General features: G+C 30.4%; 1 protein-coding gene across 2 annotated transcripts in view; it reads left to right on the forward strand.

Moving 5' to 3' along the window:
• The window catches only part of LOC112466115 (neuropeptide CCHamide-1 receptor-like), a 64,009-nt gene extending 56,854 nt beyond the window's left edge, over positions 1–7,155 (forward strand). For both annotated transcript variants that reach the window (XM_025034011.1, XM_025034012.1), the window contains 6 exons: positions 2,730–3,174; positions 4,349–4,541; positions 4,695–4,828; positions 5,035–5,208; positions 5,465–5,715; positions 6,531–7,155. In XM_025034011.1, the coding sequence (XP_024889779.1) occupies positions 2,848–3,174; positions 4,349–4,541; positions 4,695–4,828; positions 5,035–5,208; positions 5,465–5,715; positions 6,531–6,843 (1,392 nt within the window). In that variant the 5' untranslated portion in view covers positions 2,730–2,847 and the 3' untranslated portion in view covers positions 6,844–7,155. The remainder of the gene's footprint in view (positions 1–2,729; positions 3,175–4,348; positions 4,542–4,694; positions 4,829–5,034; positions 5,209–5,464; positions 5,716–6,530) is intronic.
• The last annotated feature ends 11,830 nt before the right edge of the window (positions 7,156–18,985 follow it).

The raw sequence follows: 18,985 nt of genomic DNA on the forward strand, positions 1-18,985 counted from the left end.
TAATATTTCCATTGTTGTTTATTATTTGACTGGCGAAGTAAAAGTAATTTATTCTGTTTTAATACATTTATGTATTAAGCATACACTTTAGGTTAATTGGTGTACGATGGCGTTAATGTGCACTGAGTGCGCATTGGTGCGTCCAACCAAATTCGCTATTATAGTTACACACTAACGCTACAGACGACGAAATATTTTGGCACTCTCTTAAGTGGTACATTTGCCGGTACATAGATCCTAATCCTATTTTATCCTACTCTTCTTAGTCTTGTTTACAGCCTTTAAATTTAGATCGGATTTATGGCAGGCAAGTTATAAATCCCTTCATCCGTACACTACTACACTGTCACTCATGAACGAAACAGTGTATATGTACAGTATCCGATGAGTTATGTTTAATGTCACATCGCTTTTGTGGAACAAGTTCGTGAAATGTCAACGTTAAATATAACTACTTAATATATATAAATATATATTCAAAGATTCACATGAATGCGGGGGAAACATTTCTGATTGATGTTTGATACAAAGCCTTTTTGCTTTTGTTACGTTATTTTTTTGCACAACTCGCCATCTTTACGTCATAGTTATCCTTTCTAAAGCTAAAGCTCAGAGTTTACAATGGCATGGCAAAGACAGGTCAAAAATGGGGAATGATATAGTGAAGCAAAACACGGAGAATAGCGTGGCCCATGGCCAATTGAACTTTTTGAAGCAAAACATATATATAGCTATGATTTATCGATCCTAATCAATAATAATTCTACTCTACATCTCGTAATTTATTTGTAATAATTGATATTTCTTTGTAAGGATAATTATTATTTTAGCTTTTATTAAAATTTATTGTAAATTTTGTTTCAGTCTTCCATCTTATTGTTAGACTTATCAACTTTTTTTTATCAAGAGAAACAGCCGTAATACATTGAAACACAACATTGTACAAAAGGTTCAGTTAGCAATTTGTCAATCCGTATCGGAGGATTAACCTTATCATTGCTTGACTGATATTCCTGCACAATAGCCAATGGCATATCTCCTATGTGAAATATTTGGTAATCGATTAAAGGTTAACGATATATGCCCGTGATTCGTGAAATGCTGTAACGGCACTCATTTAACATTTAAAACTATATCGAAAATTGCGACGATCTGTAAAGTGCTTACAGGATCACAAATTTCAAAAGAGCACTACGAGTAATACGTTCACAAACAACTTTGTGAGCTCACTTTATGTAGTTCACTTTACTTCACAGGCGCGAAATACGATCTACCAATAAGGATTTAAAGGATATAAAGCTGATTACAGGAACAAGTTGTCAAAAGTTGATTTAGATTTTGATTAGTTTCTAAAAACTTTTTAAGACGATAAAGCAAATGAGAAATTCACGAGTTCATTTCTGACACGTGTCATCCAAATTGCATTCGTTTGCAAGCGATAATTATGGATACATATTGTTATAGTTGAACTTTTGATAATATAAATAAATTTAATAATATTAGTTTAGTTTAGTATTTAATATAAGTAATAATAAGTAATAATAAAAGTAAATTTTTACAGTCACGTAAACTGTCTTACATTATTCATATGTATAGAATTCTAAGTACTTTATTACAATTGTAAAAACTGTATTTATTTAATTACATTTTACCAAAATTTTCAAATTTTTATATTCTGGTTTAAATATGTGTTCCAAAGAAATCTAATTTTGATATTAGCACAAATAAGAAGATTTTTTAAAAGATTAAATTTATATATAAAAAAACAACAACATGTAAAAAGATCTACATAAACTTACCAATTAAAAAAAAAACTAGAAAAAATAAAGAAGAAATAAATATGGTATTAATTAATCAAAAGAACAAATTCAAAAACCACTTAATACATGTAAGAATAAATATGTGATAAAGAAGGATTTTAATAAATATATTAATTAAAATGGATTAATAAATATGTTAATTTAAAAATGTAATTTAAAATGTAAATGTTAATTTAAAAATGTAAAATATGTTAATTTTGAAATATTGCTTTTCATGTGTGTATTTTTTCTTTTTTTGTCTTAATATCCAGACATATATATCTCATATCATGTGCAATTCTACCTAGATGAGAGGATCAATTAATTCATTAGATATTTCTCAAAAAAACTTATATTTCTAATAAAATATTATTATCTTGTAATTTTTAAATAAATATTGCTTTTTATAGCTAACAAACTATGTGCTTTCAATATGCAAAAAGTACAAAATGTTGCAGAGAAAAAATTAAAAAGAATAAAACGTGAAAGATATATTATGCCATTTGGTCTCATTTATTATCTGTTAAGTTTTAAATATGTACATTATTTGTATGTGTATAAAACACTTGGAATATCTGATGTTTTATGCGTTCAACACAAAATACATTAAGTAGTAATAAATTGCAACATCACGTCAGATATTATAATCAATACCAGAGTTTATAATTTTAATTATAATATTATAAGGATTATAATCACACAGTCAATTTAATAAATGTCCGATTCTGGAGTATTTAACGTTATTTATTCACATTATTATCGATGATGTTATTTCGTGTTTTTAACATAATACTTTGAACATTGTCTCTTTTATGTGCTTATATATTGAAAATAAAGCTTTTTAGCGTTAGCAGAACATAAACCAATAATAAATAAATTAGTTTCAAGCTTTCTGTACATAAAAATCATTAATTTCTTTTCATTTTACAGCTAGTGCATGTAACTGTCATTGACGTTGGAGGCTCTATTTGGATAACGAATAAGAAAGATCAAAATGTAAAGAGAATCATTAGCGGCAAAGAAGTGCTTGAATCGGAACGGAATAGCTATGTCGTGGCCATATGCGACAAGTGCCTCGCCATCCTCCTCGATTACAATGTTTATGATAACAACAGGATTAACTCCATTGGCATTAATAACAAATTACACGGAAGCCAGTGACTTTGCAAATACTACAAAAGATATTAGCGAGGAAGAAAAATATATACCGTTCAGCGAGCGGCCAGAAACGTATTTTGTACCAATCATCTTTTTTTTTATCCTGATAATCGGCCTCACTGGAAATGGCGTACTGGCTCTTACGATCCTTCGACACAGAAATATGAGAAACGTACCTAATACGTACGTCCTCTCGCTGGCGTTGGGGGATTTATTAGTACGTAACATATTTTTATATACACATATAAACTGCATTTTATTCAATTTATATCGTCAACCATCTGTTAAGTTAAAATCTCAAATCGAAATCTGATATTTGATCAGTTTGTACTGTGACAGAACAGACCGCATCCGTCAATCCAGATTTTCTCGTTAAAAAGCGGCAAATATCTGTCATTGTAAGTTCGTGTAAGCTCATCGCGACGCGTACCACATGTAACATTGACGAGATCGTGTAAGCTACTTGTTTGTGTGACAAAAAAAAAGGAGCGTTTTAAACTCAGGGACGGCCAATCATCGAACAGGGAAGCTGTTATCTGAAATTCCAGGATTGCAGATATAAGAGCTGGTTAATATTAGAGGCTAAGAACCGCCTTCAGGTCGCGTTAACACTGTATTGTTTGGTATGCATGGCTGAGAGGCGTGAGTCGAACTATCCACATTACATAGGATTCGCCGTGAAGCGACGGTGCGAGAATCGACTCACGCTACTGTATGTATCTATACCGACGTCATACTGAAACCGATCGATTTTGCTCTTCTACCTGATGTAACCAAGTGCACTAAATCTGATAATAAACTAACACTTGCTGTCCATTGCAAATGCAAAATGTTATACATATATATACATACAAATGTTATATATATATATATATATATATATATATATATATATAACATTTTGCATTTGCAATGGACAGCAAGTGTTAGTTTATTATCAGATTTAGTGCACTTGGTAACATCATGCATACCAAACAATACAGTGTTAACGCGACCTGAAGACGGTTCTTAGCCTCTAATATTAACCAGCTCTTATAGCTGCAATCCCGGAATTTCAGACGACAGCTTCCCTGTTCGATGATTGGCCGTCCAAGAGTCTAAAATGCTCGTTTTTTGTCAAACAAGTAGCTTACACAATCTCGTCAATGTTACATGTGGTACGTGTCGCGATGAGCTTACACAAACTTACAATGACAGATATTTGCCGCTTTTTAACAAGAAAATCTGGTATCGACGAATGCGGTCTGTTCTGTCACAGTACGGACTACTCAAATATCAGATTTCGATTTGAGGTTTTAACTTAACAGATGATTGACGATATAAATTGAATAAAATCTACATCGAGCTTTTAGTTGTAATCGAATCTAATTTCCCATTGCATTCTGTTATAGGTAATAGTGACATGCATACCGTTCACCTTTACGGTATACATCTTGGACTCCTGGCCTTTCGGTTTAGCATTGTGTAAACTTTCCGAATGCGCTAAGGACATATCGATTGGAGTTTCGGTTTTTACATTAACTGCGCTGTCAGCGGACCGATTCTTCGCAATTGTAGATCCAATGAGAAAATTGCACGTGACAGGTATAAAACTATAACGATAACAGATATCTTTCTCAATACCAATTATTAAATAAAATAGAATATTTTTTATAAAAACAAATAAAACTTGTATTCTTAAGAAATAAGAATAAGAAATAAAGTATTGTAATTAAATTATCTGATTATTTATTTCAGGTAGTGGAAGACGAGCAACACGCTTCACTGCGATTGTTGCGGGACTAATTTGGGTTTTGGCCATAATATGCGCGATTCCGGCTTCCTTTTCGTATCTCAGGTTCTTCCAGGTCAATGAAAACATAAGCTTTTACGTAAGTTGGATTATCCTGCTCGTAACTAATCCTGTTTTAGATCTAGCCTTTAAATTTGTCACTGACAGCTATATGTAAATTGTTAATACAAATGATGTACTTCTCTATTTGTCTATTTTATAAGTTGTGTAGTAAAAACCTAATAATTTTGATATATACATATAGAACACATACACACACACCACATATATGTCATATAATTGCAGGCCTGTTATCCGTTTCCTGAGGAATTTGGACCAAACTATCCAAAAATGATACTAATATGTCGCTTCTTCATCTATTATGTTATACCTCTCAGCATCATCGCCGTTTTCTATATATTGATGGCCAGACATCTTATACGCAGTACGAGAAATATACTCGGCGAAGTACAAGGCCAGGTAACTCGCATACATTTAATTACAATTTAATTATATGCGAAAATACTAAGACGTTTCATCAAAATTTAAATCCTCTTTTCCTATTTATGATATAGATATATATATCTATCTATTTCTATCTTTATTTCTAAATTCTGTCTTATCATCCGTGCGCAATATCAGTTCAAGATTTACTACATTGTTTTAGTCTCGAGTTAGTTTATACAGTAAACATTGTGTATTTTTTGTGCGGATATTAATGTTCACTGTATTTTAGGTAAGGCAAATACAGGCCCGTAAAAAGGTGGCAAAGATGGTGATGGCTTTCGTCATTGTGTTTGCTGTTTGTTTTTTACCACAACACGTTTTCATGCTGTGGTTTTATATCCATCCAACTGCGCTAGAGGATTACAATGCATTTTGGCACTACTTTCGTATCTTGGGTTTTTGCCTTGCTTACACCAATAGTTGCATCAACCCAATCGCTCTCTACTTCGTGAGCGGTACTTTTAGAAAGTACTTTGACAGGTAAATTTAAAGTTGTAATATCTATCATAGCAGCGACAAATCGATTAACTCTGTCAAACGTTGCGGATTACGAATAGTAACTTCTTGCAAAAATAACTTTAAGAAATTAATGAATTTTTTTCTCTAGTTATGTCTTTGTATTAAAAATGTAACACATCATAGCTCACTTAAATAATTCAAAATCTTCTTTTTCTTTTCTTAAACCGTAAGTGAAAACCTTTCAAAAGAGTGCTGCCAATTTTATATAGGTTTTTAGTCTGATTTTTCATTAGTCGAAAATGCCAATTTTTTTGTGGATTAATAAAAGCTAATAACACACAGATTTAGAATACGTAGCTTATAAACTTGAGCCTTTTATGGTTTTGGAGCAAAATAGCCTAAAAGAGTTCCAATTCCAATAAAAATAGCGCCACGCAAAAAATCTCTCCTCCTCCCCTCCCCTACCTACATGAGGAAAGTAACGAGAAACCACTTCATAATTCATTTCCCATGAGAACTTGATGAGCAGTCACGATGTCTCCATCAGGAAGTTAGAGACTAAGGGGGAAGAAACAAAAACGTGAGGTCATCTGAGAAAATTGAAACTCTTTTGGGTCATTTTGTTTCAAAATCACAAGAGGCTTAAGTTTATGGAGTTATATATTCTTAATCTACGTGTTATTAGCTTCAATAATCTGCAAAAAATTGGTATTTTCGGCTAACGAAAAATCAGGCTAAATTTAACCGCGCTCCTTCCATTTTGACCGAAACTAACAATAGCTTAATCGATACGCTCAGTTGACTGACCATATCTAAACAATTTTAACTTGCGTCAGATACTTGTGTTGCGCCACGGAGAGAATGCGGAGACGACATCGACGATCGTCAGATCTAAGTTCGCGCGGACGAGGCGGGCAGAGCTTTTCACTGGTCAGTTCAAAAAGGTACATGGGTGATTCTCGTCGCGAACGAAGTGTGCAGCGCCTCTCTATCATGCCGGCTGATATACGATCTACGACTCCGATTAAAGAGCAAGAAACTACTATCACTCTATCAGCGTATCCAAATGGTATTGACGAGTCATCAACGTCAAGGAATCAACGAATCTCGACAACAGAATCAACAGTACACGATAGATTAGTTACTTAAACACGATAACAACGTCATATTTTTCATTATTGTATATATTGTATATATTTAATATAAAATAATTCTGTTATTTAATATCGATTAAATAAATTTATATTTTAATGGCATTTTCTTACAATTCGAGATTCAGATTGAATCGCTGATATTGCTGATATATTTAATCGTGACATTCGAAGCAAAAAGTAGTAAAAATTTTCATATTCCAGTTACGAATAATTAAAATTGTTAATATTTGGATTATATTTATTATACTAAAGTGACACGCTTACTTGACACAATTTATGATAATGTCGCACAAATAAATTTCTGTTTCGCGAATAAAATTCTATTTAAAAAAAAACATTTATATTTAATCATGCACAAAAAAAAGAATTATAATTTGAACATAAAACATTAATAATTAATAATAGTAAAGTTAGCTATAATTTTTATGAAGAATTTTAGTATAAGATATATCGTCTGTGTGTGTGACCAATAAATATTACATTCCGTCGAATAAATTAAAGTATTAATAGTTATAAACGAATGTATATTGCTATTTGTAGAAAATTATATGTGTAGAAGTCAAAATTATTGTCAAATAATTTAAATCATTATAAAGCGTAGTGAAAAAATAAAAAGAAATTATTTATACAAGTTTATGAAGCGATACAATATTGATCTCGATTGTTACATGGGAAAAATAAAGAATTCTGCACCGGCAAATACATTATATTTTTATGGTGTGTGTCTGTAATTAATTAGCGTATATCTATATTAATTAGTATAATATGTACAAAAATAAGGAATCTAAGAATTAAGAATCTAATAATTATTATTACATGTTAAGTACATGTTAGACTACATGTTACATGTAAGATTATTATTACATATTAAATGTTAAAGTATATATGTGCAAATTAAATATGGAATATTATAAACTGGAACTGGATATTTGTACAAATATTTCGTATCGTGTTTTCTTGTGACACAAAGATCTTTTTGTTCGATCTTTTCTCGTTAGAGGGAAAGATGCGGGCGCGCGGGTGGGGTTTACCACGCGCCCGCACTATAGACCACCCTTGATGGAGGAGCGGCGGGTTTTGGGATGATGTCCCCCATTCCGCCGCAGCATCAATAGACAGCTCAACTGAGCGGGAAAACGCGAAAGCGCTTTCTGGATAGAAGCCCAAACATGGGCCAGGCGCTGGAGGACCCCAAAAAATCAACGTTTCCCGGGGTTCCCCTCCAACAGGCGCCGTGAGGGACATCCGCAGGAGTTTTAGCCGGTAGGCTATGCGGGCATTATCGCGTGCGATATGCGCGCATAGAATCCAGCACTCCCCTCGCCTCTCCCCGGAGGTAGGGAAAGTCTTCCCCTTTTGGGGCTATTGGGTAAACCGGGCAACAGAAATCCCAGTAGTGGAAAATTTCTTTTGCGATAAAAAAAAAGAGGGAAAGGTATTACTAATTATTATTTCTTCGACACTTATAAGAATCTGATTTGTTATTTTATTCATTATGTTATCACAATTATTTTATTCATTAATAGAAACAAAACTAAATATGAAATTATTACCTTATTAATTTATTCAATTTGTTTAAATGTCATTAAAAAAATGAAATAAATTCCGCATAAAATAAAATATACATGTACATGTATGATATATACATCACCAATAAAAAAATTAATAGTGGGTATAAAAAATGTGTTGCAATAATATTTTTTTTTCGATCGAGTTATGACACATTACATTCAATATTAAATTTTTATTTTGATTTAATAAAGTTATTCTAGCAGCTGTTTTTTTAAACAACACTTTATTCTTTGTCGTATCTTTTCCTTTATTGTATCACTTTTACCTTTATCGTATCAATTGCAATGCAAAAGAAGTAGGTAGGTAGGTAATATGTGTGAGCATCAAATTTACAATCAATATAAATTTCTTTTCAGTTTTAAATGTAAAATAAATTTTTATAATAAATTTTGTTTACAAAACACGATATTAAGAAACTAAAAAAATAAATTTTTTGTACGTCTATAAAATTATTAGCAACGTATTTGTGTAGAAAATTTCTTTACAATGCCGATGAAATTACAGTCTATGAATATTCGTTATAAAATTGCTTCGTGTTCAAAACCAAAATTTACATATTTGTAAACAAATTGAGTTTATTATGCGATCTAACGGCTTTGTAAACAGAACAGCTACAGTACATTATATTTCTATGCAAATTCCTATTTCCATATTCTTCTATCATAACTAGAATATTAAATCGCTTTTCTTAAAGAAGAAGAAGATATTATATTTCTTTTAAATTTGTGATATTACTATTTAAATTATAAATAACTAATTTATATTACACAATAATTTATACTGTACAATACATGTATTACGTCGATAACGCAAAATATCAATAGTTTCAAATAGTAGTAAATGAATAATCAATATTTCTTTCAGCAAAAACGAAACTAATGATTGAGAGAGATATAAATGATAAATTCATATACTTATTATATATTGATGGCAATTCTTAATTAAAAAGCAGCATATGTACTGCATGTTATCGTTTATTGATAATTGAATGTCAATGTTTGATATTTTTCGTTACCGGTAACTTGATAGATATCATAGGTAGATATATTGTACCGTAAATATTAAAAAAGCTAAATTATTAACTGTTAGTGCATTACTGTTATTTAATAATTTGTTTTATTTATTTAATAAAGATTTAAGATATATCTGCATGTAACGTAGACTTGAATTAGATTGTTTAATTGTATTTCTCGATTTTTCTAAAAAATCCCTTCCTAAACAGTGCACGGTAAGCTTTTATTATTTATTCTGTAGGTAAAATATGTTTAAAATATTCAATGTGGATAGAGCTATATAAAGATTTTTCTTAGTAAATTCTATCACAGTAAACTTTTTATATACAACATAAATTTTAATTATAATTTTAATCATTTTAATCATTTACTTTGTCTATAAGAGAAAAAGAGAGAAAAAAATTATATGTATATATATTGTATGTAATAATTTTTTTTTTAATTGTTACACGCAAAAGTAAATTGAAATTACATTAACTAAAGATTATTATAGAATATAACATTTTATTTTTTAAAGTCTACCCGTTAAAATAAACACTCACAATATTGATTGTAAGTTATATCAGCAAATACGTAAAGCTTGCAATAGATGGCAACGCAGTGATGATTATCAATTGTATATTTTCACAAAAATTAAATTTTTCAGGCTAAATTCGAAGAGAAGATAAAAGATTAATGATTTAAAAATAATTTAGAAATAATAAATAAATAAAATTATCATAGAATTTTTAATTTAATAATTTTATTATTTTATTCATAATTTTAAGTTTAAAAAATTCTGAATTTTTAATTTTAAAATTCAAAATTCTTTAATTTTATTTTTAAAATTTCTTAAATTTAAATTTTTTAAAATTAAAAATAAGTTTAAGAATATATTTACAATTTTCTGAATTAAACATTTTAAATTTAATAACTTTTTTTAACTTTAAATAAACTTTAATCTTGGAGCTTATTAACATTTAAATTATAAATATTATTATTGATAAATTTGTGCACTATTAATACACAATACACACGACATATAAACTGTCAAAAGACGTGATAACAACGGCTCATGACACAAAGTAACATACAATATGTATGTATTTAGATAATTAACATCACAGAAAAAAGATAACAATTAGTATCTTTACTTTACATTCCTTTTTAAGGATGAGTAAGAATAATTGCGACCAAACTATAGTACGCATTATTTCATTACGGTAACAGAACATTGCGTGGCATCCAACAACATGGGAAGATAAGTAATTGCCTTATGTGCGATATATGAAGAATATTAGTTTATGAATCGCTGACCCCACTCGTCCGATTAATGATTAAAAATAATTAATCTCTCTCGCAAATTAAAGTCTAGCACGAATATTTCAATTGCCAAAAGCCAAAGAATTCAACCATATTTAAAAGATATATGTGTATATAATATATATACATATATATTTTATTTATAGATTGCGCAATATAAACAATTTGATCGTAACTTGTCTGAGTAAATTTTCAACTTGTTTATATCGCAAGCGTCTTACATAATACCAGGATATAGTTCTTATAGGAGCTTACTCTACAAATGAATATCTCCACAAGTATTTTCTCGGTTGCCCGAATTCGATGGCAATCGCAGCTTCGCAATAGTTTCTACCTCACAGCGTTAGTAATCTGATTTTGGTGCAGCGAAGCTTTACTGGTATCTTTATCTAGTATCTCTATTCTAAAAGACTTGAATGCTAGTAGACGGTATCTATTATGTATGTAACGGTAAATAAAAATACTTTCTTTGTACATACTGTTTTCGTTTACACATGCTTTTCACACAATGCTTGGGATTTTTTCGTAAAATAAATTGATGTTACACAAAAGTACAATTAAAAGAAAAATTTTTGTTTATTTCCTATATAAAATATAGTTTTTCTTTGAAATGTAAGCGTTGATAAAAGGAATCTTCTTTAAACACGTACATAAAAGAATAATCAAAAATGTTATTACGTATAAATTTTAACTTTTAATTTATTTTAAAAATGTCTTTATTTTTTATGTTTATTAATTTTATCTTTTATATATGCAAAAAAATATATAAAAATGATAAAAAAATATATATATATATATATATTAGAGCATAGTTAAAAATATATTTTTTATCACTGATCATTTCTACTGCTCTTGACGTATTGTGGCAACATATCAGATGTGCTACATTAAATGCACCATTATCGTCTTTTAAAAGATATTCGAGTCCCAGTTATAACACTTAGTTTTGTTCATATTGTCGATAGACTCAAGGAATGTCAGTCGATGTTAAATTATAAGTCACAAACGCGTTGGCAGAAATACATACATGCATATATTTTTATAATCAATTGTTCTATTTGATCTATACATGGAGTACATGGAAACTACTGCAACAACATGAGAATATATATATAGCTTGTAAAATAAAACAGATTATTGAAATTGTAAATGTAATATGAAATAGATTATTTTGTATTATATTTACGAAATTGTAATATGATTATTTTGAATCAATTATTTTCCATATTTGGTCTACGCGTATATGCGAGTATATCTACTTTGATATGTATTTCTGAATCTATTACTGTATGAAAAGATTATGTAAAAAAAAACGCTTATAATGTTTGATATTAAAATTTAAAATGAGTAAAACTCATATATGTATATTCAACTATTAATCGTCTAATTCGATCATATTAAAACTTCTTTCATCAAATTCATTAATGTTACATCTGCGTGACAACTTGCATAAACGCTTTTCGACTTCCGTACATAACGAAAGTTATATATACACATATATAGTTGAATAATTCTTACATATAAAAAGTATTCACTTCGGCTTTAGCAAACTAGGACGCGTGATATTAAATTCCCCTACTATCGCAAGAACTCTGACGCGCCATCCTCCCGAAAAAGAAACTCTCTATGAGCATTCGGATCAAATAATGGCGTGACATGTTCCATTTGCATTTCGCATTTTTCATTCGTTACGGCGTAGCGACAATTCCATGACCAGAAGCATGCCATTAATTTCAATAACATTCATAAGTTTTTTATCAAGGCGTTTTTGCGCATGAGAGATTTGCGTTGCACAATTTAACATAAAAAGTTATTGGATCACCATTGCACAGTTTCAATAAAAATTCCAAACTTTCAAGAAAATGGAAAAATATGTGCCATACAAAAGCGTACCCGGCTGAGCCTGGAAAAAGCTGACGCCAAAGTTTTTTTCTCGCAACTTCATCGAATCGGTCGCGTGAATGGTTAAGAGGGTAGAGACTTGTTAGCTGACTGGTTCAGATGGACAAAAGCCGACAATTTCAGAGGTGGGCTCTTATAGGATCGAGATAACCAGATTGTTCAGTTCTCATTGATCGAATATTCTTCTATCAGGTTCCGTCATTGGGTCTCTTGGATCTTTCCACTCAAGATAAAGGGCCATTTTACGCATTTTACTCTTACCTTGCAGATTATTAGGATCAATACCATTATCCGCTTTTGGCTATCTTGAATAAATGAAATCTTGACTTAATTGAATGTATGCGGGAACAAATTGAACTGATCATATTGTAGGTGTAAGTTACTTCACCTTTTTAAGGCAGACGGCATTTTCTTTTATTGGCATTATAATAAAAAATTTACATTTTTTCATAGCAAAATAAAGCACTAGTAGAGTAACTATAAAAATAAAATTATTCAACTCTTAATATCGCAGTAAATGCGAAACGCAAATAGTGAAACGGTATAAATCAATTCCTATATAGAAGTGATAGCGAGAAAATTTCCTTAAGCTTTTCCGAAGTGAATATTTTTTGCTAGAGATTACCACACGTTTAGAGTAAATTATTTGCATCCCTCTTCCGTGTAATATTTAATGGATTATGCGACAATGTCACGCAAACGTGCGGCCTAGGGTATGATAGCATTAGAGAGTAAGTCACGAAAGTGAAACACGCCATGCTATTATCGTCATTCAAACTAGAGGTAATCATTAAAAGACAATGTTAAGTGTTTTTATCAACGTTACTTATTCGATGTTATCACCATTATGTGCATTTACTTTAAAAAGCATTTACCAAAATTTCAATTCTTTCGTTATGGCATACATAAAGCTTTGGAATAAGATTTGGTTTAAATATTCACAAAGAAAATACTGTCTCTGAAAAATTCGACAGAGATTTCGTTAATTATTTACGTTTCTTGCCGAACGTACTATATATATTCCAGTTCTTGCCAATAATTATTTCTCCAAATACATAGGCGAGTTACGCGGATACTCGCAGCGAATAACGCCTAACAAATGCATGTAAATTACATGCGCAAACCGCATTATGCTGTTGGTAATTCAAATTATTCGGATGAACAGCTCGAAACTTTTTATCAGCGGCCTTGATTGCTGGCGGTAAGATCGGAATATTGGAACATTTTCAGAAGAATTTCTTCTATGGCGACGACAATTACACCACTACCATTCCGGATTCCCTAAGGATCACCCTGATTCGAAAGATTACGGTCGACGTGCTACAGTATTTCGATAGAATCGTTCTCTCCGCGGTGAAAAACGGGAACCCTGATAAGATTGCATCCGACCGAAGGAAGGGGAAATGCCGTGATATATGTACTTTGTTCACTTGAAGTCACTTGATTAATTATTATGAGAGAATTGTTGATAAAATTATCATTCCCAACGTTTTTTGGTTCGACAAGCACGATTATCTCGAAATAGACAGATGTCATAGGAATTTCCATTCACCATCGCGTTTCATATTGCAAAAGTCTCTTTAGCCGACAACAATGAAAAGATTCTTTCTGGGTCGCAACGAAGGAAGCGACATCATTTAAAGTAAAACGCGATATCTGACAAATTTATTAAAATATCTACGTAATATTGATGTATGTCGACTGCCATGGTACTTGTCGAATATGTCACATATGTTACACGTATATATTTTCTATACAACTAAAGCGATATACACCGAAAATAAAATTCTTCTATTGTATGTTGCGAATAAAATGTTTCGCGCGAATTTTCTTTCTACAAATTTTATCACTCGACCGTGAATGTTGCCGTTTTTAACCGGAGGTGAATAGGAGGAAACGCACCAGACATTGCCAACAGACTGGGCCAAACTATTTTGGAAACGTCGTTTCGATGCTTTTTAGCTCTGTTTGAATAATGACATACGACAAGATAAAAAAGCAAGAGAAAACGCATCTTTCCAAATTCTACGTTTTAAAGAAATATTAGGGAAAGATAATAGCGTTTCACACATAAATATGTGCATGGTAATGCATAATAAATCACTAAACAACGATGATTTAAATGTAACTCATTAAAATGATTAATATAAAAGAGATTAATATAAAATTTGAATATGCAACATATAAACTTGCTGGAATTTGTTTAGAAAGATTGAATATCGAGACACCCAACTAAACGATTAAAAATTTGTCTATGAACTATCACAATTGTTATATAAATATTGTATGTGTGTTTACACATAGAGTTATGGTGAAATAGTTTCAGCTTCCATTCACAATAAAAATGCAAGTAGCAACTACTATTGTATTGTACGTTCGAAGAACTTTATATAGAATAATGGAATCGAGAAAGACGTGGAAGATGAAATGATGAAAAGAAACTACAAAATGCGTTTGAAAGTCATCTTGCCTTTTGTTCATCATAATTGACTTGATTCTTCTTATATCTATTTCCTGTGCCAAAAATATCTCGCTGCAATTTTTTTAATTTTTTTCTTCAAGGTCTCGATTCATATGACGATATCGAATTTTTATGCGAGAAAAGATTTAATTTTTAACTAACCCCCTCTTTCTCTATCTATCTATTTATCTGTCTTTCTTTTTTTTTTTAGAGAGAAAATAGTTAATTTATAATATTAAATATTCTCTATAAAGATATATGTTGTCTTGAAATGATAGAATAATTTAATTGTTAATATTTTTATATTATCCTTATTTATAAATAAATACTAAATCGGATTAAAATAATACAATAATAAAAATTGGAGATATAAAACTCCTTTTATAAATTCTATCTATCTAATGTATTGTCTGTGTTTGATGCACGAAATAAAAATGTAAAATATAAAAACGTAGGTAATAAATAAATTTTATGTAAAACATTGATTATATAGTTATATTAACAATTTTTACATTTCTACATTCAAGTCTCCTATATTCTTTTAATCTAGTAATTTCGTCTTTATTCTGTTCTCAGTTAAATTTAATCATGACCTGGACAGATAATAATTTCAAAAATAAAACGAATGTCATACGTTATAACGGATAATCGATTTAATACTATTAATATAAAAGCAGGTAGATTTTATAAAATAAAATTTTGTATTTCTATATATTGTGTATATTAAGCTTGTGGGCAGAATTGTCTCTTAAAAATATGCGTGAATTATTAAGAACTATTTTTTATGAAAATTATAAAAAGCTTTACGTTCATTTCTTACCAAGTGTGATACAGAAGCATCTTCATTTCGGACTTTCAACGCTTCCACAAATAATACCTCAACAGTTTATACACCTTCGTGAAAGCATTTGAAATACAGAAAACAGTTAGTGTCGCAAGAATGGAGACGCTATTTTGTGCAACAGTCGAGAAAGAGAGTATCCACGGCTGGATGCACTTATTTTATGTGTGGTTACTGCCTGATCTTCTTTTGCTTTAACAACATTTTTCAGTGTCACAAAGTGTGTCAGGCAAAGTGAGTACCATTTCATTCAAGCTGAGATACACCTTCAAAAAATAACTTTACACTTTAGTATTATGCGCGAAAATTTCATTCAAATTTGGGAGAAAAATGTACACACTTAATCCGAATGTAAAGACTCGACTACTTAAAACTGATGTGCTTGCTCGGGTAATATCGAATTTGTTTATATGTTTACTTTATTATTTTACTGACAAATATTCAACAATAAGATATAACTATCTATATTACCAAGAAAAATATTTTGAACTCTGCACCACAAACTCATAAAAGGTATGATAACCTTACGATAAGTAAAACTGATCGAAAATTTAGAATATCATGGTTAATGAGGCTCAATGAGAGACGGCGTAAAATCCAAAACGACGAGCTTCTCATATGATCAATATTAATGTCAATATGCATTTTTTATGAATTTCTCTCACAACATACATACGTCTTTATAAATTTTCATGTCGATATATATAAATATTCTAACGTTATATTACCAATAGGCAATATAATAATAGAATGTTATATAAAATATTAAAATTATTTTCAAATATAATACATTATCATAAAATTATTACAATATTAAATATTGTAATATATAACTGACAGATAATATAACTGACTGATCAATTCTAAAACAATCTGTATAAAAAGCTCTTTCATTTTACAACAAAATATTTATTCAATTCACGTCACTTTAAATCAAGCAATAAAAAATTAAAGTATCAAAATAAGTATGGATAGATAGACTGTGAAATATTAATCAATATGTTATAAAAATTAATGTAATTAATAATCATTAACCCGTTTTTCTTAAAACAAAAATTGATTAAAACATACTATGTATAATTGTAAAATATTTTCTGTCTTTCTTTTATTTATGCTTACGTATATGCATCAAAAAATTCTCTGATAATAATTGACAATTGCTTTCTTGTATCAGTTCGTATTTTAACGACTTTCACTTATTTCTATAAACATCGATTTATTTTTTATTCTACCACATAAACTATAAAGAAAATAAAACCTTTATGTTTCAGGAATGTGTTTAGCATTTTTTTATTTTATTCCTATATTTCTTCTTCATTATTTGTCACTATTTATCTATACATTAAATTCAAAACATTTTTTAATTAATTATAATGCATTTAATACAGAGAAAAAAATAATATGCATCATATTCCTCCATGGTGTTCTCATTTTTTTGAAATTTTTTCTTTGAAAAAAAAAACGTATAAAGAGTAAAATATTCAAGAGTAAAATATTTTTATCAGATAAAAAATAATTTTTTTTTGCAAAAATTATTCTAACTTTTTTTCAAGCATAATTGTAAAATATTTTTTATCTTTTTTTTTTCATTTATACTAACAAATTTAAATTTTCTATAAATTTTAAACAATTTGTGTAATCTTTATTCTGTTGTTTAATATAGTATGAATCAATAATATGTCAGTTTTTTTCTAATTTTCTTAACTGTAAGCAATTTTATATGTGCGATGAATAAAAGATATATTTATTATAGGATTAAATATTTGCGCTAATTTGTGTTATCATACATTTCAAGACAATGGATTTGTGATCTGCACTATATATAATACAGATTCATACATTACTTCAGATTAAAATAAAAATTGATTGACACTCACCAATACGATGCGCAGCAGTGGAGTAATTATGCTGTTACTGTGTTGGTCTGCAAAATACAAAAAATAAAATTCAAATTTTATAATAACATTCAAAGTAATATATATTAAAAATAACATAATAATGCATCATTATAAAATAATATAATATAGTTAGTATAATTATTATTTATATAAAATAATAAAATAATATATGTTTATAAAGATAATTATTACGCAATTAGAATTTTTCTCTCTCATTTATTCATTTAACGATCGTCAATTTAACAAAATAGTTGTATAATTTCCGAAGAAATTATTGTGTAGAAGGTTTTATAAAAATGTATAAGCCAAAATCTTTTTCTTATTCAAACAATTCAAATTTATTGAAATAAACGATTAATTTCGCAGGTGTGACAAATAATGTAGATATAAGTAATAAATTACCTCACGGTTGCTCCGCCGTCGCCAGATACCTCCCAGGCCTCCTCCTCCCCTCAGATCCCTTCGTTGCATTCATATAACACTTATTCACGAAGACAAGGCACTTTATACGATAATCCCGACCAGTAACTGCAATCACATGAAATAAACAAAATTATATTAATCGATATACGTCCCACGATTTTTCGTCAATTAGAATTAGATGATTCGAATCGATTCGTGTAATATTCCGCGCTTTCAGTTTGAAAGAGAACGACAATGTGCGTATTTAACGCGCGACGCAAGACACATACCTACACTCAATTCCGAGCGACGAGAAATATATATCGCAATGAAAGAATACCGCGGGCAGGTATCGGACGAGAGAGAAGGCCTGCACGGTTGATTCTTTAACGCGCCACTTTAACGAGCCCACGAAACGAGGCGCGAAACGCAGAGCGATAACGATAATAATCCATCGTCGAGATTGATTCGCGGAACCAGCAGCTCGGCGGGCGTTTATTTCATAAGCGCGTAGTAAATATTTTGCGACGCGCGAAGAAACGGCTCGGCTAGCGCGCGGCGCGGCGTGACGCGGCGGCGGTGCTCGCTCACCCCCTCACCCCAGCCCAGCGCGCGTTACGTACACAAGGTCGCCCGCGACCTACGACTCACTCGTTATAGGGCAACCGACGCGAACGGCTCCCGGCTCCGCGCGTATCGTCTCATTATCACTCGAGACGCGCTCGCGATAAGATACCTACCGGCGA

The sequence above is a fragment of the Temnothorax curvispinosus genome, unplaced genomic scaffold, assembly GCF_003070985.1.
Source record: "Temnothorax curvispinosus isolate PA1 unplaced genomic scaffold, ASM307098v1 QBEX01015898.1, whole genome shotgun sequence".
In the NCBI taxonomy this organism is placed as follows: domain Eukaryota; kingdom Metazoa; phylum Arthropoda; class Insecta; order Hymenoptera; family Formicidae; genus Temnothorax; species Temnothorax curvispinosus.